The 24,134-nt window shown below is 42.7% G+C and overlaps 1 protein-coding gene across 2 annotated transcripts in view; it reads right to left on the bottom strand.

The window, feature by feature from the left end:
- CASQ2 (calsequestrin 2) overlaps window positions 1-24,134 on the bottom strand; it is a 61,260-nt gene that overhangs the window by 23,674 nt on the left and 13,452 nt on the right. For both annotated transcript variants that reach the window (XM_032415612.1, XM_032415606.1), the window contains exons 2-5: window positions 13,519-13,603; window positions 10,727-10,827; window positions 9,235-9,346; window positions 3,901-3,974 (exon numbers count right to left, since the gene is read on the bottom strand). In XM_032415612.1, coding sequence (XP_032271503.1) covers window positions 3,901-3,974; window positions 9,235-9,346; window positions 10,727-10,827; window positions 13,519-13,603 — 372 coding nt within the window. The remainder of the gene's footprint in view (window positions 1-3,900; window positions 3,975-9,234; window positions 9,347-10,726; window positions 10,828-13,518; window positions 13,604-24,134) is intronic.

The following is a 24,134-nucleotide window of genomic DNA, read 5'->3' as shown; positions in this document are numbered from 1 at the left end:
GTGTACGCGGTTTGTCAAGATCTCATATGTGGAGGGGATAGAGTCTGAATTGAAACCCAGGCAGTGGAGTGTTCTAAACTATCACCTTGAATAGCGATCTCTTTTCATTCTCAACTTCCGAAGTGTGTGTGTGTGTGTGTGTGTGTGTGTGCGTGTGTCTGTGGTCCTTGAATGCCAGTGTCTGGGCCTACAATGTTAAGACCACAAATGTAAAGTTGGATTGTGATATTCTTGAGTTTAAGTCCTGGGAAACCCCTCCAAAAATTTCCAGAGACCTATTCACTGTATCCCCACCACCACCACAGAGTGCCCTCGGCCTATATCCCAGAAAAGCCCTTTCTTTCATTTTTCTTGGTTGTATCTTGGCCAGTAAGCATGCCATCCTTAGCCCTCTGACTCTCTGGCTCCATTTGATTCAGAGATGTTGTGGCTTGGTTTAGGATTAGGATGTATAGATCAGTGCTGGTCCCAAACCTATGGGCCGGGTAAAACTCCCCAGGGACTTCTCTGGAAATGCGTGTTTCTGGGTCTGGTCACAACATAAAGAAATACAAATTTCATCTTAGATGTGGGGCCCAGGAATCCATGATTTTAAAAGCTCTTTGGGGGAGACCACTATGGACAATGGTTCAGCAGCCCTGACATCTCAGTGTCTTTATGGTTCTCTAACTCATATAATATATCAAATATAACATAGTTATTGGTTTCTTTACTTACTTTCTGTCTTCCCATCTTCTCCTTGCCCCCTCCCCCACTGCACTACACTCTAGATCCCACAGCGGCAGGAATCTGTTTTGCTCCATGTTGCATCTCTGGCATCTAAAAGAGCTTCTGGCACATAAAAGGCACTCAATAAATATTCTCTGAATGAGCAAATGAATAAATAAATGAAAGATACTTCTGTTGTATGTCTTCCCTACTTGTAGAAAGAGAACTCATAAACCCTATCTTTTGTTCCTCAGTAGATTCTTTTCCTAGATTCCTTAATGTTTTCAGGAGCTTCACAATCTTTGCTGTCTTGAAGAGGAGACTTACAATCTTGTTATTTTTGAGTCTTCTCTTGGCTTTCTCTCCTTCACCTCAATAGTGACCAAATCCTCTTGTCATCTCCATGTCTGCCAGTTGAGTTTTCATCTTTGGGACTGTATTAGTGCCTCCTTGGCCCTGGCCTCTCCTGACTTCACACCTCTACAAAGCACCTCCCCTACCCCTTGTCCCTCTGGGCTTCCCTAAGTCTCAACAAAAGATTCTTCCAACTCCCTCTTCTGCACCAGCGCCCCCTGCTGGACACCACTGAGGTTTCCTGGGACTCTGGCTCCCCTCCTCCCCCACAACTGACCAGTGCAACTTTTCAAGTCCCAAATGGCACTGAGTCCTCTAAGTGTGACTGCTCTTCTTTCTGTGTTCCATGTAGAGCTAGAGAGTGTGTCTTTCTCCTTTTAACTGTTATAAAATCCAAGGCTACATGAACAGGGACACTTATGACTCAGTGTCTTACAGAGTTTGGAGTGAAGAGGCTTCTGAGTTTTTAATTATAGCCTGACCTCACCTTCTTCATGGGCCACAGACACGAAGACATATGGTCGGGCTGGAAGGCACGTCTGAAAACAGATACCACCCTGAACTCAGCATTGGGCCACCTTCGAAGAACTGAGGTGTTGTTGCTTGGCCAAGCCTGTCTGCCTGGTTGTGTTCTCTCAGATGAGTTCTTAACACCCAGGAGCCACCTCAGTCACTGCTGGTCTGTCATAATGGAACGTCAGTGATGTATGCAGCTTGGGCTTCCCTGTACCTCCCCTTCTCTACTAAAGTTCTCACCCAACCTCCATTCTCCTGGGCTTAGATGGCTGCCTTTTATGTGCAACAGGACTAGCTAACATTTACTGAATGCTCACCATGTCCCAGACTCCAGTCAAGAGCTTCACGTGTATTGTTTCTTTCTCTGGTGTACAGGAGCATAGAGCACTGACCTGAGATTATATATTAAGCTTCACTACTCACTCACTATATGACCATGGGTAAATCACTTAATCTCTTGGTGCCTTGGTTTCATTCTCTGTAGATTAAGAATACCAATTCCTCCTTTACAGGCACATTGAGATGATTGAAAGAGCTATGTAAAGCTCTCAGCACAAAGCATAGCACGTAAAAAGTACTTAATAAGTGATAGTTATTATTGCTTTTGGTATTCTTGCTCAAGATCTCTCTTGACTCTAATCCAACCAACTAAGGTAAATTTTCTTCAAATTTAGATTATATTACTCAGATTATAGACTCTCTTCTGGATTATTTTCAATCCAGAGTTTTTAGACCAGGGCCATATCCATAGAGGTGGTTCAATGTACATATATACAAGGATGGAATACAATCTCTTTTTGTTGTACTCCTTCCCTGCTCCAGCACCTACAGGCTTCCTTTTGTTTTTCACAGAATACTTGAACTCCCCATGGTAAAAAGGCCCAGGAGCCCTGCTCTCCAACTGCCTTACTCCTCAGTAGGTCACCCCTTGATGAACTTTTACTTGAATGTAATCAGGATTTAGTTTTTCCTAAACTTATTTGTTCTAGTAAATATGGTGATTGAAGGTTTTTAGTTGGTGTGTGTGTGTGTGTGTGTGAGCTACAGAGAGAGACTCTTATGTGTGCAGGTGTGGATATAAGTGTGAATGAGTGTGTACTGAGTGTTATATAAGTGGGGGTGTGGGTTTGAGTGTGAGTGTGTGTGAGGAGATGTGTGTTATGTGTGTGTCCTGTTTGTTATGTGCTTATGTTTGTCATTTTGTGTGTTGTGTGTTGTGTGTGTTGTATGTGTGTTGGGTGTTTTACACGTGTGTTGTGTATGTTTTTTGTGTGTGTTATTTGTGTCTCTTATGTGAATGTGGGTGTATGGGGATGTATGGCCTGTCATAATGGAACGTCAGTGATATATTCAGCTTGGGCTTCCCTGTACCTCCCCTTCTCTACTAAAGTCCTCACCCAACCTCCATTCTCCTGGTCTTAGATGGCTGCAAAGTGAATATCTCAAGGGCAAGTACAGAGTCTTCTACTTAAGTGTGTGGTACCAAGGAAGGGGCATACATGTGGGGCATAGACTGGGATCTCAGCACTACCATTAATTCACTGGAAACCTTGGATATTACTTAATCTTTATAAATCTATTTTGTCATATGGGACATGTGACTTCTTGGTTCCCAAATTTGTTTAAAGGATTAGAGGTCATATACATACAATGTATCAATTTGTACCAAACACACAGAAAGCACTCGATAAATAGTAGCCATTTTAGTGGTAACTGGAATTAGAGTGGAGTACTCCACCCACAGTGAACCCCAAATAAATTACCCATTGATTCAAGGTCCTTCATATATGATGTTCTTCGGCTTACAAAAGCAGGTGCCACATCCAGAAAGAAAGAAAAATTGAATTGCGGATGAGTACATTAATGACATCTCTTGAAGACAATAGGTAACTTACAGATGCACTCCAGGCATCAGATAACCAATGGTCCTCCCCATTCCACCCCCCATCCTAACCCAACAGAGGGGGAAGTATGCATCCCTGGGAAGGGAGAGAATAGCTCTAAAGACAAGAAAGCACTGACCAGTGTCCTGGCACACTCTTCTCATACACGCCCATTCTTAGTGTTCAAGGTGGTTAAAAGTGGTTCATCACTTGTCATTGGCTGTTTTCAGAAATGTGGTTACTTCCTCTGAATTAATCATCTTTGTATTCATCTCCCATTCAAAAGTGACTTATTGCTGTATTTCTAACACTTCTGGAGAAAATGTTAAGGGATGGAAGATGGAAAATGTTTCTAAAATTTAAAAAAGTACTGGAAAGTTCAAATTTTAACCTTTTGTGCCTACAAAAGTATTCAAATTGGGGTTTCATAGATACTTACCCCTTTGTCGAAGGTAGCAAAAAATTTGATGTAAGGTTGGAAGTGTTCAGCTGCCTCTTCAAAAGCCTTGTAATCTGAGAGGAAAAAATAGATCAAAGAAAGAACTTTTTAAGATGCATGCTAAAGACATTTTTCTTTTAAAATAATGTAGAGAGAGTGGGGAGCCAATTAATCCTGACTGGATAATTATTTAGTAGATATTGTTTAGATAGAAAATTATTTAGTGCTATTTAAACCCACAATTTCCCCCCAAGGAGTTTGAATTGACTGGTATTCAACTGAGCTAAAGAAGAACCCTTTACCACAGTTTTATGTGTTTTCAGAAATTGGTAGACGGGCAGGAGAAAGTGAAGGAAACTGAGAGAGGGAGAAATAGAATATTAGACTCTAAACCTAAGGAAAAACTTATTCCACTCAGACTCACCATTAGTTGTAAGTGTGTAAGCACAGCTTCCTATAAATGACCACTAAGTGAGACGGAAATTCACCTTACTATGTAAAGCAACCTCAATCAAAAATGACATCATGAAAGTACTTTAAACTTCTTAGCAGAAGTCCCCCTTTTGGTAAACCGTCATTTTTCTTGCCCTCTTTTTAAGTTTTCATTTTTATTCTGATTCCTTAAGAAGATGATTTAAAATTAATCAAGCCTATGCTTGACTCTGGTCCCAAACCTGAATCCAAACTGGTCAAGTTAAGCATGAGATACATGAGCGTGGCCATGCTGTGCCTTACCATATCTTGTCAGCTACCTGGTGAAAACACTGGTATTTAAGCCTTAGAGGTGAGGTGATGGGAATGGGAATGGTGGTGATGGTGGTGGTAGTGGTGGTGGTTCTGCATAACATCTATAATCCTGAAAGTTGGTGATCATTTGATTCATTCTTAAGAAGATTAACCTTTTCCCATTTTATGGAGTTCCCTATCTCTTAATCATTAGAGGCATAAGCTTTTGTTAGAGTGCCAGGAGCATGCAGAATTTTCTAATATTCAAGCAAAAACATTTCAAGACTAATACTGGCTCAGAGAACACCAACATGAGTAAGACAAAGACACTGATCTCAGAGGCACACAACCCAGAGGACGGTATGGACCCTTAAAGAACCACAATGTAATGTGATAGTTGCTAGAATAGAGGTAATTACAATAAACATAGATGAGAAGGGGTTGAAAATTTTACAAGAATGCCTGTACATACTGATACACATTCACACAAACTTATCCCCATAAAAGTAATTGAGTAATCAGAAAATATATCATATAGCCTGAGAGTTGAGGTAGAGAACTGGATAGATGAGGAAGAAGATGAGTGAGAGGTTTAGAATGAATAGAGAGAAGGTGGGAGAGAATGGAAGGGTTAACCATACCTAAGTCATTTATGTCTGTCTAAAGCTCCAGTGGGCTCCAACCGAATCCTCTGTATCCTCCTTCCCTGACCCCCTCGTCCCCGATGAATCTCTCCCCACCTCCTTGAATGCCTCCCCTGCTGGAAAGGATGGCCTACACCTGTGTCCAGAGAATTCCCTTCTTCACCTAAGGAACAAATCTGTATCCCTTTTAAGATGAAAAAGGGTAGAGCAAGGTGATCCCCCAGGGTGGTGTTTCAAACTGTGGTTGAGCCTTTAGCCTTGCCCAAACAGTGGTTGTCTTCTAGGGTACCTGGTCTAATCTCCTGCTCTGTTTGATCTCATGTGATCCCGGGTTTTTCCTGCCCTCATATTCTGTGCTGATGCTGACCAGCTCCTTCTTGGCTCTTCCAGTCTGACCCCCAGTTTCCCCTTCTGGAATAGGCTCCTGAACATTCAACCTTCAACCTCCAGCTTACTGCAGACTGCATTTCCTCACCTTTCTTCCCATCTCTCAGGGTTTTCCATACTGGATACTGGCCCCCCACCTCCAGATTTCCCCCAGTTTGGCATTCTTAACTATCAGCTGAGCTCCTGCAGGAAGTTCCTGTCACCCTCTCTCAACACTAGCTCCACAGCTACGTGCTCAAGCTGGATGTGAACCTTCATACCCAACTTCCTTGGAAGATGTAGCCCCCCAGTTCTTCCAAGTCTTTTCTAATCTGATCCCAAATCTCTTAGGAGCCTTTTCTCCCGAACCATTCCAGTCTACCTATGTGTTCAAGCCCTCCAATTCTCCACTGTCCTTCTGTTGTTCTTGCTCTACAGGTTAGCTTGGGATCATTTCGTAAAGCCAGTGCCTCTGTACCTTTAAACTTCCTTGACCAATCACCCTCATACTACAGCAGAAATACAGGATTCTTCACGACTGCTTCCCTGCGTACCTTACCAACTCCCCACCCACAGGCCCTGGGCTCTTTTGGAGGGCAAGAAGAAACAGAGAGACATGGATGCCTGATAGAACATCATGATGTTTTCAGTCAGTGTGTAACAGCCATACATTTCTTGTGGTGATAAAACTTTCTCCATGTTTTCTACAACATTCAAAATTTTACAGTAGTTAATATTATATCTGAAGTATAAACTTTTTGTATTCTATAACAATTGTTTTCTGCCTGAGATGTCAGCAAGCATGACAGCTAGAGAAATCCTTGGAGAGGCAGCTCCCCTGACTTCCTCACCAGGTCTTCTCAGTTGGTGTGATTGTGACTATGGGTCCAAGATAGTTTGTCATCAGTGATGTTTTTTGGTTTGTGATACTGTAAAATATTCAGGTTTTTTTGTTTGTTTGTTCATTTTATCTACGAACGTCAATGGAATGAATGTATGATTGCTATTTTTTATCATGTTCATCATCATCATAATCAGTATTACTAACATGATCTGGTATTAGACTTTCTTAAAGACAAAGTTTGTCAATTTAAAGATAAAAATTCAACCTTTAAAAAGGAAGTTGAGGGCGCCTGGGTGGCTCAGTTGGTTAAGCGACTGCCTTCGGCTCAGGTCATGATCCTGGAGTCCCGGGATCGAGTCCCGCATCGGGCTTCCTGCTCAGCAGGGAGTCTGCTTCTCCCTCTGACCCTCCTCCCTCTCATATGCTTTCTCTCTCTCTCATTCTCGTTCTCTCAAATAAATAAATAAAATCTTAAAAAAAAAAAAAAGGAAGTTGAAATGGCTCGCTAGTGATTTTATTATTTAAATCTCCAGAAAAAAACGGTAAGACCAGCAGAACTCTATCTGTGTATTCTTAAGGAAATGCCTCCTTATTATTTTTGAAATCTATAATATGGAAAACTTTGATTGAATTTGAAATCTATTCAAATTATCGTAAGAATACTTCATTTGTCGATGAAAACGAAAGTAATAGCCATTAGGACTGAAACAATGCTCATGCCCTTGAAGGACAATTTAGAGATCAGATTTCCTAAATTCTGTTCAGTGGTAAGAAAAGACCGCTCATCAATCAAAGGAAAAGCAATTACCGTTGCCTTGTCATTTGCCACCATCCACGTGTGCAAGCAAAGTCTCTTGTTGACTGTGACCGTCAAAAGAGATCATTTAAACCCTTCACCAGGAGTTACATGTCGTTGTTTTAAAATCTATAGTTTTAGAAGCAAGTACAACATTCTTATTCAAAAAATCTAAAAATATTTTATTTGGAAGATTTATACAATGCAATATTGATAACTTTTCTATTATCTTGTTTTATTATGATTATTATTGTTAGTAGTAGTAGTAGTATATAAGAAAGCAAAAGAATGTTTTGTCTTGTTTTTCCACTAAGTCCAAATCCCCTCCAATTTACCCCATGGGCTGGACAAGCATCACCACATTTTGTGTGTGCCGTAAACTGTGTGTGCCATGAACTGAAAAAGTGTGTAGTCTTGGAAGTACAAAACAGTCATTAAGTGTGTAAGCCATAAAGTCAGATTGCTAGGATTTAAATCTTGGCTCTAGGATTTATTTACTAGCCATGTGATAGTGAGTTAATTTAACTTTTTTGTTCTTGTCATTTCCTCCTCATCAAAATGCTGATAATATGGTAACCACCTTACAGGCTAGTAGTGAGAAAGAAGGTAAGGCATCAATATGGAGTTCCTGGCATAGACACTGGTACCTGACGTGTGTTGATTAAATAGAGCTGTTTTTGTCATTGGCTTAGTAGGGAGGAAAGGAACCAGAAGATGTGCTCTTAATCCCAATCTCTGCCTTGCTTCCCTTCTTATCTGCTATCCTGAGCTTAATGGAGGGAAGAGAAACAGAGGATGAAACAAATTGAGAGGTGGGGACAGAAAAGGATAAAGGGAAATAGAAGGAAGTTAAGGAGAAAGAAGAATGGGGCAGGTGGGGCACCCTGAGTAGTCAGCATCTATAAGAAACATAAAAATTGAAGTGAAGTCACCCGAAGGAGGGCTGGGCAAACTTCTCTGACTAGCCACTTTCCCCCAGCACACTGCTAAGGAGGGTGAGTAGAGGCTTTTATATAGCATAGGGGAAGACACCTAAGTTTGGTCACAGGAGAGAGAAAAAATAGGTAGCTTGCTGGTGAGAAGACCAAGGGTGGCAGTTGGCACATAGGTAAGGAAACAGCTTTGCAAATAATTCTCAAAATATTTTCAAAATATTTTGGAGTTTCTAGAAACATCATAAGCAGCCCTCCTTTGCACATCCCCCATGTACTAATGCTACCAGATCCTCTTTTGTGGTTATGCCACAGCTGAGGCTCCAGAAAAAGACTTGCCTCATTGGGCCATGCTGCCAAAGTTGTTTAAAAAGATATCCTCAAGGAGTTAGCCTGCCTAGTCCCTCCTCATCCTGACTCCCGCTCTCCACCCTCTCACCCCAGTGTGGATTGTGGTGATGCTATGATGCTTTCTCATGCCCACCCAAAACCTGGCCACAAAGTGTTCAAAGGGATCACACCCAGGGGTGAGGCTGTGCTATTGCGGGCAGCCTTGGTTGTTGGCTGTGGGGCTGGCCAGCGATTTTCCACATTGTGTGGCAGCTGCTGAGCCCTGCCCACCCACATTTTCTTCTAATCCCGTCCAAGTGACTGAGAAGCTCTCCAGTTGGTGACCACAGGAGCTGCCCACAACAGGGAGAGAGCCTACTCTTTACCTATTCTAGGGGAGAGTCCCACTGGTAGGTGGGCAAGTGGAAAAGGGGAAGGAAGACGTTTCTCTCTTCTGTAGAACACCCCCCAAGACCAGAGAACATGGCCCAACCTTTATGCTCTTCCAGCATCCCTGCCTGCTTTGCATACTTTTGGCAGATGTGTCCCATTACACAGGGTGCAAGGACAATTCTTCTTCTATTCCACCCAGCACCGGATATGCTGATGGCCCCTCATCTTTATGGGCAACATTCTAACATATCTGGTTGGGAATCTAGCCTTTAGACTCACAAGTGGGGCTGACAGACAACTTACACTCCGAGTCCTCACTCTTGAAAAAGCCAATGAGTTTGATCCGGTCCTCAATGCGTTCGAAGGCTTGGACTTCCAGTTTGCTGTTGATGATCTCCACAGGATCTTCAATTAGCTGGAATGCCACACACACGCATATGAAATATGTTCCAGTAAGAGAACTGTTCCCTGCACCGCGGGGACATCAGGCACACATGTAGGACACTTTGGCAGGAAGCTGTGGACCCTATCCTCCCCCAGAGTGCACAGCAGCAGTGCCTTCTGAGGAGGTAGCTTAACTCAAGGGGTAGGCCGAGACTAGGCAATTCTTTTTTTTTTTTTTTAATTTTTTTATTGTTATGTTAATCCCCATACATTACATCATTAGTTTTAGATATAGTGTTCCATGATTCATTGTTTGTGCATAATACCCAGTGCTCCATGCAGAACGTGCCCTCCTCAATACCCATCACCAGGCTAACCCATCCTCCCAACGCCCTCCCCTCTAGAACCCTCAGTTTGTTTTTCAGAGTCCATTGTCTCTCATGGTTCTTCTCCCCCTCCGATTTCCCCCCCTTCATTCTTCCCCTCCTGCTACATTCTTCTTCTTCTTTTTTTCTTTCTTAACATATATTGCATTATTTGTTTCAGAGGTACAGATCTGAGATTCAACAGTCTTGCACAATTCACAGGAGACTAGGCAATTCTATTTCTCTTGTCCGTTACTGGTTTAGAAATGGCATGTGACCCAATTCTGGCCAATGACTCTTCAGGGTAGATTTGCTGAAAGCTTTGGGGAAATTCTCCTTTCCTTTTAAGAGAACAATGGAAGCCAGATCCTCTCCCCCACCCCTCACCCCCGATTGGATATGAATGAGGAGATGTGACATATCAGCTCCAATCACTGGTTATCTTAAAACCAACGTGAAGAGTCAGCTTGAGGAAAAAGCCAACACACTGAAAAGAGCACTATCTGTGATTTATCAGTCTAAAATCTGCCCTCCCTCTGCTCTTCCATTTGTGCTTTTTGTGTCAGGTAGTTGAGCATGGTTTCTGTTATGTGCATCTAAAAGCCTCCACTTAGCTGAAAGAGATGGGCTCAGAATTTTCTGTTGCCTCCCTCACTTTTTTTTAGGGCTTGCAGGGATGGGTTCATGAGAGAGCCGAGCAGAGTCTGCGGGTGCTTTTTTTGCAGGAGGTGGTCTTCAACTCACTTCTGACTCACTCTCTCTGGGTTTTTGAGGCTGTGAGGAAAAGGCACCAGGCCACTCTGTGCTAGCTGGTACTCCCTCTGGTCACTAATAAAATAGTTTCTAAGGTAACTTAAGGACCAGCTTCCCAGTAGAAGAAAATAGCACTGTGGAGTAGGCACTCCTTAGTTTTTTGTGAAGCCCGAGAAATCGGTCTTAGACCAGGACAGATTATCCAGCTTCTCTGTTCTTACTTTGGGATTTCACTTCCCCCTATATCTGAACCCAAACAGCTCCACGCGGGGACACTGTGCATAAATGCTTACATCCAGGAGAAATTCCACCAGGACGTCAGCTGCAAACTCGCCATCAAACTCAATCGTGCGATCACCCTTAAGAACATACAGACTTCCTTCTTCATCAAAACCTGGAAGAAACAGAGTCCCCAACACAAGGTCATCCTGATGCAAGAAGAGCCATCCTGTGGGCTGAGGTCTGGATCAGGATCCCTGGATGACAGTGAGGTCAGGATCAGTGGGGCTAGCATTCAACTTAGGATCAGTTCCCTTGAAACCACCCCTGTAAAGGGCTCCCAAAGTACACACTTAAATTGAAATCGTCAAGAACCAACAGCTCCACCTGGACTTCAATTTGAAAGAAAAATCTATTCTCTACCCTACAATTGCTTTAATTTTCCAAAAATACTGCCAGCCCTATTCTCCCTGCCAAAAGTTTCAATGCCCCCTGCCCACTTGACTCCTTAGCCAGGCATTCCAATCCTTCCACAACCTAACACCAGTCCCACCCTTCACATTCTCCCCTGGGTAGACCTGCTATCTTAATCCTCTGTGCAGCTTCCTTGCTTCTTGCCCCGGTGCTGATGTGAAAGGGTGTGTAAAGGAAAAGTCACAGATGTTCTCCTGGTTCCCCAAATTTGGAGTGACTTCTACCCCCATTCCCCCATCCTGGTCAGTTCCTTCGAGTCTCAGCTTAGGACTCATTTTTCCCAAGAAGGCCACCCTCTTGCCACTACTGCTCTTCTCTTGGCTCCATTTACAGTACTCACTGGAACAGTAAGCTCTCCAAAGGCAGAACCACTCTCCCCTTGGCACCCCAGGATCTTGCACAGAGCCTGGACACATTAGGCACCCCATAAATGTCCGTGGCTAGGATGAACGGCTTACTTTTCTATCGTAGCTGAATTCTGCACATCTTCTTTTCCCAGTTAGCTGATAATGCCACAAGGGAAGGTTCTGCATTCTTCTACCCTCCATTGCTCCTGGCGTAATACTGTGTGCTTTAACAAATGTTTGCTGGAAAACTGTGTTTCCCCCTAGGAATGCTAAATAACTGAGGCTGGCATTTAGTCCAACCGCATGGCATCCTTAATTCCTTAGACTAATTGTTTCCAAGCTCTCTATTAGCTAGAGAATGCTTTCTCCAAATGAACTCTCCTGCAAAACCTCTAGGGGAAAGGAGGCTGGCCCACTGCCTGCTGTGAAGGGCGCATGTGAAGAGCCTGGGCACACCCTGGAGCACCATTTGTAAATCCAAAGGACTGATGTACCAGGTATCCTTGAGGCCAGCAGTGACCGATCATGAAGGGTACCTTGGGAACATCAGCCGATGTCCCGATGTTGGATTTTGCTCTAAGTGAGCTCAGTTAGGCTTTTGTAGTAGTTCAGGCATAGCCTGATGGAGATGAAACTCAGGCAAATGGAAGAGAGGATGAAGATGAAGGCGTAGATTCACAAAATACAACTGTCCTGTAAACTCCGAGAACCAAATAATCCAAAAGAACCTGCCCCAATTCCTCCAGGCTGAGCTTTTGGAGAAAAGTTCATGTAGATTTTTCAAGCTCCATCACTAGGAGAATAACCACTGGTCCATTCTTATGAAAGCTTGCCCAGCTTGTCCCCCCGCTCAATTTTTAGATCACTGGAATACTAGTGTTTTCTTCTAACTAAATTTACTGGAAATTCTCCCAAATTCAGCTTCCCATGAAAACAATAGGAAAGAAAACTAGGGAACCAATAGGTTCTGGAGGAAGAGAAACAAGGCACTGAATTGCTTTTGACTAGGGAAAGAATTTAACATACTTTGTTCTCCTGCTCAAAGGGAAAACATATTCCTTAATTTGTCTCCAGGGAAAAGATACCACAGACATTCTTAATAATTCATTATCATTTTATAGTCATGACTTCTTTGTGTCTAACCTAAATACAGTCTCAAAAAATTTAAATCTTAAAAAAAAAAAAAAAGCTGGTCTTCTTGAATATAGAGGACAATTGTTTGTAATGCCTTAAGATAATGAACTTTCATGTACCTGACGCCACTACTAATCTTTTTTTCCCCCTGTGTTTACTACTCCAAATCCAATTAACCTTTCTTCAAAGGTCCTGTTTTATAACCTCCTGCTATTTTTAAATAGCCATTCTTCACTGGTCATGCAGAAAAGGCAAAATGGCTACTACCTGTGTGTGGGTGTTCAGAAAGCAGAGGGGCTCCCCATATTCTCTCTCCTTGGGATTTGGGGTGTGAGAGTCTTAAAGTGCACTTGCACTTAAGCATGACATAATGGACACAAGAGATCACAACATGCACTGTGCGGTCACTTCACCATGCCTCATCTAAATCCTCCCCCTCGCCCTCAATGATAATGCCCAGCTGGGGTTTAGCTTTACATTTAGAAACCACTGGGACCTCAGAGTCACTACTATTCATGCTATCTTGTGTTGGCTGCTTCAGCCAAGAGGTAAGGAAATAATCGGTGATGGGAGAAGAGATTTTTCTCTCTCCCAGAGAGATCACCATGGCAGTGAGATAAAGAGGCTAGGCTTTTAACCCGCTCTAGGAGCCAAAAAGAAAGGTTTGACTCTGGTGTCAGTTTCTACAATGACACAAAGCTATATTAGATCTTTCATGTGAAATCATTCAATTCAGGCCAATACTGTTTTCATGAAACTCTTCCCCATCCCAAGACTAAGGTGTGCAGAATCATTTCGTATTTATTTAAAAATAGTCCAGTTATCATGCATGAAGAAATGAAACTGTTTTTTTTTTTTTTTTTGAGAGACACATTTGTTTTTCCAGGTATACCTCAAAAAGTCCTACTTACCCAGTTTCTTGGCAAGCTTGGCTTCTTTCTTGGCATCCACCATCACAAAGCCTATATCTTTATGTTCCAGGACCTGGGCCACAAGCTGAAGGAAAAGACAAACCAGACGGTGAGCAGACCAAGGGCAGAAAGATGGTAGAAAAATCATGGGATAATATTATGGTGTAATAACAAGAGGATTTTCTTCCATAAGTCCTGCTAATCTGACCAATTCAAGCAGCAACAAAGGGATTCCATGCTATCCCCCAGGAGAAGGATGGTTTAGCAGAAGGCTGAGAACCAAAGAGAGAAAATGTGAGGATCAGACCTAAGATACAGGATTTGGAAGAGTAAATCCACTGTATTCTGCTTTCAGGGTGGATAAACTTAGAATTGGGGGAGAGAAGAATCAAAAAGGAAGCAAAGAGTACTTGGATGACCGGGGATACATGACAAGGGGCCCAGAGCCCTTCGCTAGCCACCAACTGAACCTGGAGTCAGGTGGGGACACGAGTTCACAACGTGCCCTGTGTGGTCACTTAACCGTGCCCCATCTAAATACTCCCTCTCACCCTTGAAAAAGCTGAGGAATGCCAGAAAAGCTGAGGAAACTGAAAACAAAGAAGACCAGTGTCCCCAGTACCCAAGCACTGTTCTTGAGCTGTCCCAGCCCCTGGGCTTGTGAAGTAGTAATGTGCACTGGGAGTGTTCAGTGCAGATAGACCCAAGATGGCTTCTGAAGTGTTCCCACAGCCCACTGAGAGGAAGAACTGGTGGTACATTGGAACGGAACCAGTAGCCACAACGGGGAAGAGGGTGTAGCAGTGTCCTAGGTGGACTGACGGCTGGAAGCTACTCTGGGTGGACACCAGCACAGATGATGACACCAAACACGGAACTGGCATCATGTTAACCTCCCTGAAACTCAGATCTAAGGAAGCAGGGAGGCCTAACTGACTGAGGTCTAGGTCTTGCCATTTGGTGAATGGGTGCTTAAATAAAAACAGTGGAGAAACTACTAGAGAGATCATGAAATATTAATAGCACTTTTCTTTAAACTTTTTTAAAAAGGTTATTTTAGATCACCGTGCAATTCTAAGAAGTAATACAGAGATCCCTTGTACATTTTACCCAGTTTCCCCCGAAGTAACATCTTGCGAAACTGTAATACAATATCACAAACTAGACTTTGGCATTGAGATGGTCAAGATACAGAATATATCCATAACCACAAGGACCCCTCATGTTAACCCTTTATAGTCATATCTGCTTGCTCCCGCCCTCATCCCCTTCTTAAAAAGATTTCTATAACCTTTTCACTTCAAGAATGTTACATAAGTTGAATCATGTAGTATGTAACATTTTGGGATTAGCTTCTTTAACCATCATATTTCTTTGGAGATTCATTGAGATTTTTGTGCATATCAAAAGGTCATTTGTTTTTTAAATTGCTGAGTAGTATTTCCATGGCATGGAGGTACTATGGTTTGGTCAATTATTTATACATTTAAGGACATCTGGGTTGTTTAAAGTTTTTGGCTATCATGAACAAAACTGCTACAACCATAAGTGTACAGGTTTTTTGTGAAGGTTGGTTTTAATTACTCTAGGAAACATGATCAGGGGTGTGATTGCTGAGTATAGTAATTGCAGGTTTAATATTTAAAGAAACTGCCGAACTGTCTTCCTGAGTAGCTGTGCCACGTTACCTTCCCACCAGCAATGTAGTGATGAGTGATTCAGTTCTTCCACATCCTTGCCAGCATTTGGAGTTATCACTATTTTTAATTTTAGCCATTTTAACAGATGTGTAGTGATATTTCATTTTGGTTTTAATTTGCATTTCCCTAATGTCTAATGAGGCCGAACATTTTTTCATGTACTTATTTGACATCTGTATCTTCTTTTCCATGAAATTCTTGTTTAGGTTTTTGCCTCTTTACGAAATGAGTTTTTTGTTTTTTTTTAACATATAATGTATTATTTGTTTCAGGGGTACAGGTCTGTGATTCATCAGTCTTACACAATTCACAGTGCTCACCATAGCACATACCCTCCCCAATGTCCATCACCCAGCCACCCCATCTCTCCCACCCTTCTCCCCTCCAGCAACCCTCAGTTTGTTTCCTGAGATTAAGAGTCTCTTATGGTTTGTCTCCCACTCCGTTTTCATCTTGTTTCATTTTTCCCTCCCTTCCCCTATAATCTTCTGTCTTGTTTCTCAAATTTTTCATATCAGTGAGATCATATGATACTTATCTTTCTCTGATTGACTTATTTCGCTTAGCATAATACCCTCTAGTTCCATTCATGTCGTTGCAAATTCCAAGATTTCATTTTTTGATGGCTGCATAATATTCCATTGTAGATATATACCACATCTTCTTTATCCATTCATCTGTTGATGGACATCTAGGCTCTTTCCATAGTTTGCCTATTGTGGACATTGCTGCTGTAAACATTGAGGTGCATGTGCCCCTTCGGATCCCCACATTTGTATCTTTGGGGTAAATACCCAGTAGTGCAATTGCTGGGTCATAGGGTAGCTCTATTTCCAACTTCTTGAGGAACCTTCATACTGTTTTCCAGAGTGGCTGCACCAGCTTGCATTCCCACCAACAGTGTAGGAGGGTTCCCTTTTCTCCGCATCCTCTCCAACATTTGTCGTTTCCCGACTTGTTAATTTTAGCCATTCTGACTGGTGTGAGGTGGTATCTCATTGAGGTTTTGATTTGTATTTCCCTGATGCCGAGTGATGTTGAGCACTTTTTCATGTGTAAATGGGTTGCTTTTTGGTTGTTGAGTTTTGAGAGCTTTTTAATATTAGTCCTTTGTCAGAGATGTGGTTCATGAATATTTCTCTCACTCTGTAGCTTTTTTATCTTTTTAATAGGGTCTTTCACAGAAGAAAAGTTTTTAATTTTGATCAAGTCCAATTTATCAGCTTCTCCATTTATGGATTGCGCCTTTAGTGTTAAGTCTAAGAACTCTTTGTTTAGCCCTATATCTTGAAATTTTCTCCTAACTCATTTTCTAAAAATTTTTTGTGAAAGATTTATTTATTTATGTTAGAGAGAGAGAGTGCGTGCAGGCATGCATGAGCAAGCAGGGGCAGGGGCAGAGGGAGAGAGGGAATCCTGAAGCAGACTCTCCACTGAGTGGGGAGCCCGATGCAGGGCTCAATCCCAGGACCCTGAGATCATGACCTGAGCCAAAATCAAGAATCAGATGCTTAACCAACTGAGCCACCCAGGTGTCCTCTTTTTCTAAAATTTGTATAGTTTTAATTTTAATTTTACTTTTAAGTTCATGATCCATTTTCAGCTATATTTTGGTAAGGTGTGAGATTTATGTTGAAGTTCTTTTTTTTTTTTTTTTTTTGCCCCCCACCCCCGTTAAAAAAACTATTTCTCCTCCACTGAATTGCTTTTGCACCTTTGTCAAAGATCAATTGACATAATTATGTGGATCTATTGCTGCTTTCTCTCTTCTGTCTGCCAATATCACATGGTCTTGATTACAGTCACTATATAATAGACCTTGAAGGTGAGTAGACTGCCTCTTCCCACACAATTCTTTTTTTTTTTTTTTTTAAGATTTTATTTTTATGTAATCTCTGCACCCAACGTGGGTCTTGAACTCACAACCCTGGGATCAAGAGTTGCATGCTTCCCTGACTGAGCCAGCCAGGCACCTCCCACATGATCTTTTTTTTCAAAATAGCTTTAGCAAGTTTAGTTCCTTTGCATTTCCATATAAACTTCAGAATAATCTTGCGTGTAATTACAAAAAATCTTTCTAGGATTTTCACAGCAATTGCATTGAATCTTTAAATCTGTATGTTAACTTAGGGAGAATTGACATATTTACTATGGTGTCTTTCAACTCATGAACATTTAGTTAGATCTTCTTTGACTTCTCTCATCAGCATTATGTAGTTGTTAGCATACAAGTCTTGTGCATGTTTTGTTGGGTTTCTACCTAAGTGTTTAAATGTTTTGAGTGATTTTAATAGTATTGTATTTTAAATTTTGGTGTCCATGTGTTTATTGCCAGTAAATAGATATATAATTGGTTTGTGCATGTTTATTTTGTATCTTGCAACCCTGCTAAACTATTATTAATTCTAAGAGGTTTCTGTTTTGTTTTTGCAGATTCCCTTGGATTTTCTATGTAGACAATTCTGTCATTTACAAATATGGACAACCTGTATGCCTTTTATTTTTTTGTGTTTCCTTACTGCACTGACAAGAACTTCCAGCATTATATTGAATAAAGGTAGTAAAAGTGGACCTCTATGCTTTGTTCTCAATCTTAGGAATTTGTCTACTTTTCCTTTCAGTTCTATCAGTTTTTGTTGCACATATTTTGCCGTTCTGTTCTTTGGTGCACATACCTTTAAGATTTCTTGTTTTCTTGGTGGAGTGAGCCTGGATCTATTTGGCTCTATGGTCTGTGTTGTAAATCCCTCTGCTTCCTCTTCTGTGGTTGCTTCTCTCATTTTCTCTTCATTCCTATGTCCCCCTCCACTGTTCCCGGCATCTGTGGCTTCTGCTCGGATTTCCTTTCTTGTTATAACTTCCTTGAGGACTTTCTTTGCCGATTCATTCTTCCCTCCTTAACCTTCTCACATGCTCCCCATTCCTTTTCTTGCCCTCTGCTCCTAACCACCTCGGTTCCTTTAAGGCTAAGCGTATTGGTCACAGCACAGAAGCTGCTCTGTGGAGTGCCCCTGGTGACTGGGGGTGGAGGGGCAGGCAACAAACGGCACCACCTGCCCCTAGGGCAGTTTTCTCTCCTTTCCTTGGATTTTGGCCGAGACTAGGGAAGGCTTAGGATGAAAGACATCATCATCAGTGTTTATGTGATGACTCATCTGAGCTTTCCTGCAATGCTTAAACAGGCCAATCCTTCTGCAAAGTCACTTGGCTTTTGTCTATTGCCTTCAATTCATCAGACAAGGTCATTTTTGAAATGTAGACATATAAGCCACTCTGCCCTACTTAGTGCAATCAAAATGTTGATTTAAATGTTCCCTTGTCTATCATTCAAAATTAATGATGGTGAGACCTAATGGCTTTGTGATATTAGTAAGTTTTCCTACTCCTGGAGCATGAGCCCCTAGCAGTGATTCCTAAACTTCAGCATGCATTTAAATCACAGGCTAAAATGGGGCTTCCTCGGGGTGCCTGGGTGGCTCAGTCATTAAGCGTCTGCCTTCGGCTCAGGTCATGATCCCAGGGACCTGGGATCGAGCCCCGCATCGGGCTCCCTGCTCAGCGGGAAGCCTGCTTCTCCCTCTCCCACTCCCTCTGCTTGTGTTCCTGCTCTCACTATCTCTCTCTCTCTGTCAAATAAATAAATAAAATCTTAAAATAAAATAAAATAAAATGGGGCTTCTTGGGCCTCAGCAGCAGAAAGTAGAAAACAGAGCTGGGGTGGGGTTCAGAGATGTACGTTTCTAAAAGCTGCACTACCACACCCCATGATTCTGACACAGCAGATCTCAGGCCACATACCACGCTCTGGAAAGTGCTGCTATAAATGATGGTCAGTTCATCCAAAAGTGATACGGTATCATGTTTTTCAACTGTGACCCTCAGGCCCATGCTTTGCTCTGTTGACCCCTCTACCTTAGGCATAGGAGAGAAATATTAATAATAGTGAGAATATAAGCGATGAACTCTGAGAATTAAACAGAATTTTACCCCTGACCTCTCCTAGGCCTATACCACCGTATTTTGTTGGGCTTTAGGTAGATGTAAAGGCGTGCCTCCTCTAGGCATGGAAAGCATAGCCTCCAGTTACCTTATCCGTATTTATATATGACTTCTGAACCCATATGAGAGAGAGGTGCTATCTCAGACAAGCTCAGTCCTGTTTCTTGGGTTTCCTTTTTAACTAAGCATAGCCAGTTACTGTCCTAAAAACAGAGGGATGGACAGAGCTCGCAGTCACAGATGGGCCAGAAACCCATGCTAGCTGAGAACTGCCCACCTCCTCCTTGGCACCCATAGGCACAGCCCCTGCAGTGTCCTGTCACTCTCGCCTCCCACCCTGATTAGGCCAAAGCCTGCCCACTTGAGCTCTGTCATCACTCCCATCAGCCCTAGCAAGCACCCTACATGGCCAGTGCTGGCAGCAACCCAAGAGAGAGCAGTGAGACTAGGTTGGGGGAGAACGTCTGGGGTGAAAGCCCGGGCCCTCCCTGGCTGAGTCCTGACATGACCCAGGCCCTCCCAGGACCAAGAATCCCCGCCGAGCTGATGGGGCCAGCCGGACATTGTCTGCCTCTCAAACTTGACTCCATCTTGTCTCCACCTTTGCTCTGGTCCTAAATCTCCAGCTCATATGTTCCTTTCTCCGCTCTCCTGCAGCCCAGTCTCACTGCACGCTCTCAGTTGCTGCTAGCCTTGGCACTCCTGGCTGCAAAGCCAGCTCCAGGCTCATCTTTCACTCCAGCCTCCTTTCTGGGAATTCCAATAGCCCATGGCAGGGACATGGCACTCTGACACTGACTTTGCAGTCATTAGAGTCATGTATAAACCTCTTCTATACTGTCCATCTTTCTTCCCTAAGGAGAAGGAGCCCATTTTGTGCCTCTGGTCTCTCATATAGCTCCTTAGAGATACTCAGCATACTTTGGATGAATGGATGGACTGGCCCAAGCACTTCATAAGTTCAAGGGACCTTTGAGCCAAAGTGGAAAGAGGCAATTGTCACTAATTACAGTGATTAAGAGTTACAAATATGAGGAAGAGAAAAAAAAAGAGAGTCAATATGTCTCCTGAATTCTCAGAAAACTGGAATACTCTTTTCCGATCTGACTGCAATTTTCTCCTGTTGACTTGTAATCTTTCCCCCACTGGTTTCGTTTGCTTGTTTGGTTGGTTACTTCTCAGATGATCTTGTCTATTGTCCATCCCAGAGAATGAGGTTGTCATTTATTGGTTGGTACATACAGACCTGGGCACTGGTGCAGTGCTCATTCTTTCCAGAAACATTAGGATCTGCTTTGACTCTATAGATGATTCTTTTGAGTACAAACCAACTTTACAAAAAAAAAAAAAAAGTTATGCTAAGTAATATGCAAAAGTCAGTGTAAATAAGTAGATATTCATAGTATAGCCTTTCTCTCTCTCTTTTTATTGCATTATATAGGTATTTATTGCACCATTGTTATCTCTGCAATGACGTAATCAAAGTAGATCTCATCTTTCAATGAATAACTGAATCCCATCTTTAAATAGTTTGGCCCAGTGGTTAATAATACAATGCTGGGCATCAAAGACCTGGATTCCCAACTGGATCGCAAGTGCTGGGACTCTGCTATAAAATATGGACAATAACAATATCTATTTCAAGAAGCTGTTTTGAAGATTAAATGAGATAATGCACATAAAGTTGTTGACACAGTGTCAGCATACAGTAAGTGCTTAATAAATGTTATATATTTTTTCCTAATATTATGACAGCTGGGTAAGTTTCCAGACCTTGTGCCAATTCGAAAGGACCAAAGCCTAATGTATTGGAATGGAAAGAAAACACAAACAAATCCATCGAGGACCTGCTTTGATCGAGGTATGTGCCCAATAGAAGTGTGTAAGACAGTGTCAAGGACCCTGTGATTTCATTAAGGAGGAAGCTAATGAAAAATTAACTGGTAAGTACGGAGGGAAAAAAGGTAGAAAACAAGGGTTATGGAGAATTAGAGAGAGAGAGAGAGCTCGTGGGCTGGGAGGTCAAATCACGCACAGCCTAGTGGGCTGTGATTAGTGTGGATTTAACTTTCATGCACTCAGAATGAAATCTAAAATCCCTAACACGGCCAACAGGGCCCTGTACCGTTTGGCCTGCCTGCCTCTCTAACCTCATTTGGGGCCACTCTGCCTCTTACTTAATACACTCTTCTTCAGTTCCTCAAACCATCAAGTTTTTTCCTGCCTCAGGAGGTCTTTGCATGGGGTGTCCCTGTTCGGCCGTGTCCCCAAGCCCTAGGCTGGGCACTGGCTGCAGGTGCCTGCAGGGAATGCCTGGTTCTACCCACAGAAAGGCACTGAACGCACTCTGCTTCCACATACGCCCTTCCCTCTTTCTAGGAGACCCTTTTCTCCATATGTCTCCAACTCCGACTATCCTTGAAGGCTACACATAAACGTCAGTTCCTCAAAAGGCATTCCCTGAACCCCAGTCTGAATCAGGTGCCTTTTGTACTCTTGTCCAAGACACCCTGTGCTCTTCCTTTACACTTTCTCAGTTCGTAAGCACACCTTGACTTATACAATCGTTTAGCTATACTTACTCATTTGATAGCTGTAAGCTCCCTGTCCATGTCTGTTTTTCTCCCCATGCTCTCCCTTTAGAGTACCTGACCAGAATGGATCTCAAAAAATATTAGTTCCTTGCCCTTAGTATGATCTGATTTGAATTGTGGAATCTATAAACAAAACAACACTGAACTCATAGATACAGAGAACAGATGAGTGGTTGGCAGAGGTGGTGGGGGGTGGGTGAAATGAATGAAGGGGGTCAAAAGGTACAAACTTCCAGCTCTAAGAGAAATAAGCCCTGGGGATGTAAATACAGCATAATGGGTATAGTTAATAATGCTGTATTGCATGTCTGACAGTTGCTAAGAGAAGAGATCTTAAATGTTCTCATCACACACAAAAAATTAGTAACTATGTACAGCGATGGATGTGTTAGCTAAACTTACTGTGGTGGATCATTTCACAATATACATATGCAGCAAATCATTGTGTTGTACACCTAAAATTAATACAATGTTGTATGTCAGTTATATCTCAATAAAAGTTGTTTCACTGAGGGGCTCCTGGGTGGCTCAGTCAGTTAAGCCTCTGACTCTTGATTTCAGCTCCAGTCATGATCTCAGGGCTGTGAGATGGAGCCCCGAGTTGGGCTCTGTACTGGGTGCAGACCCTGCTTAAGATTCTCTCTCTCCCTCTGCCCCTCCCTCCGCCTTTCTTCCTCCCTCTCTAAAATAAATAAATAAATAAATAAATAAATAAATAAATAAATAATAAATTTGTTTCATTGAATATTTTCATAAAATTAAAAAAAAAGAAGACTTTGGGCGCCTGGGTGGCTCAGTTGGTTAAGCAACTGCCTTCAGCTCAGGTCATGATCCTGGAGTCCCAGGATCGAGTCCCGCATCGGGCTCCCTGCTCGGCGGGGAGTCTGCTTCTCCCTCTGACCGTCCCCCGTCTCATGCTCTCTCTCTCTATCTCATTCTCTCTCTCAAATAAATAAATAAAATCTTTTTTTTAAAGAAGATTTTAAAGTCATCTGGTTACATTAACTGATGGAAATGTTATATTACTAAATTCACCTGTAAAATGAAAAAGTGATGAACACTGCCATATTTTTGTCCTGTCATTTAAATCCCAAATTCGTAGGATGAACATCCAACTCCTGATTTGCAAGAAAATCTACTTTTATAGACCCAAAACCTATCCTGAAAGTAGAATTGTTACTCTCTTTTGTCTCTGTACACTGAATGTATTACTATTTCATATTTATGTTGCACATGAAGTAGTCTGTAAATTGTAATTTTAAGGTACTATGTGCCTCTGGTAGGTACCATCTTTACAACATGGTGTAAAAATTTTTAAATTAAGCAATTTCACATGGAAATTGAGATTTCTGGCTTTCCTTGAAAAATCAGAAGAGCTGGAACCACACCACTACCTTGCAGTAACTAAAAACACAATTAGTTTCTCAAGGAAATGAATGAATACAAGAAGAGACTGCTTGGGAGAGGAGAGGCCCCTTAGACCTTGACCAAGGAGCAGCACATGGATAGGCAGAGGCCAGCAGCGAGGGCGTCTCGGGAAGCCAAGATGGCAGAGCGGAGGTTTAGAGATGCAGATGTGCAGGATGGGTATAGAACAGGCTGGCTTACTTGAGCAGATAGCTTACTTGAGGGTGCCGAATGGAGTGGTGTATTTAAGGCACACGAGAAAAAGAGGGTAAAGGATTTGAATATGAGGATGAGCGGTTCTGAGCTGGAAGTATTTGGGTAAGAGAACAATACGGCTAATTGGAGTTTGAGGAGGGTCCATCTGAGGGCATAGACCAGACAGACAGGAAGGAGACTGGAAAGGAAAGGTGACCAGTTGAGGCTGATGCCATTGTCTGAATGGAAGATGACTGGTCTCAGACTGAGGCGGCGGCAAGGGGACGGATGTAACGTGGGAGGTGATGTTACAAGTGGAGAGTCAGTCAGACTGACAACTCTTCCGTGGCTATGGAGAGAGAAGGGAGGGAGACCTCACAAAAAGAGGAGGCAAGAGGAGGCCAGGGAACAGACTGAAGGACAAAACAGTGACATCAGGGGGGCATGCCAGAACCGGAGGCGAAGTTCTCAGCTTGGATTTAGATGAAATGTGTTCATGGCAATCAAAATCCAGTCAAGTGCTGGAGGTGCCAACCTGGCGCTCAGGGGGAGAGGTCCCAAACGGAGCCGTGGAGGTGAAAGGTGGGGGCATAAGGGCAGGTGCCATCTTCAGGGAGGCCAGTGTGTGAGAAAACCACAGGGCGGAAGCATGCCCTGGAGGCAGGGAGGAGTGGGGGAGGGGAGAAATCGGAGGAGGACAGGGAACATAGTGCGGTGACTC

Source organism: Phoca vitulina, unplaced genomic scaffold (genome assembly GCF_004348235.1).
Source record: "Phoca vitulina isolate PV1807 unplaced genomic scaffold, GSC_HSeal_1.0 scaffold2, whole genome shotgun sequence".
NCBI lineage: Eukaryota > Metazoa > Chordata > Mammalia > Carnivora > Phocidae > Phoca > Phoca vitulina.
This window is presented reverse-complemented; position numbering and strand designations above follow the sequence as displayed.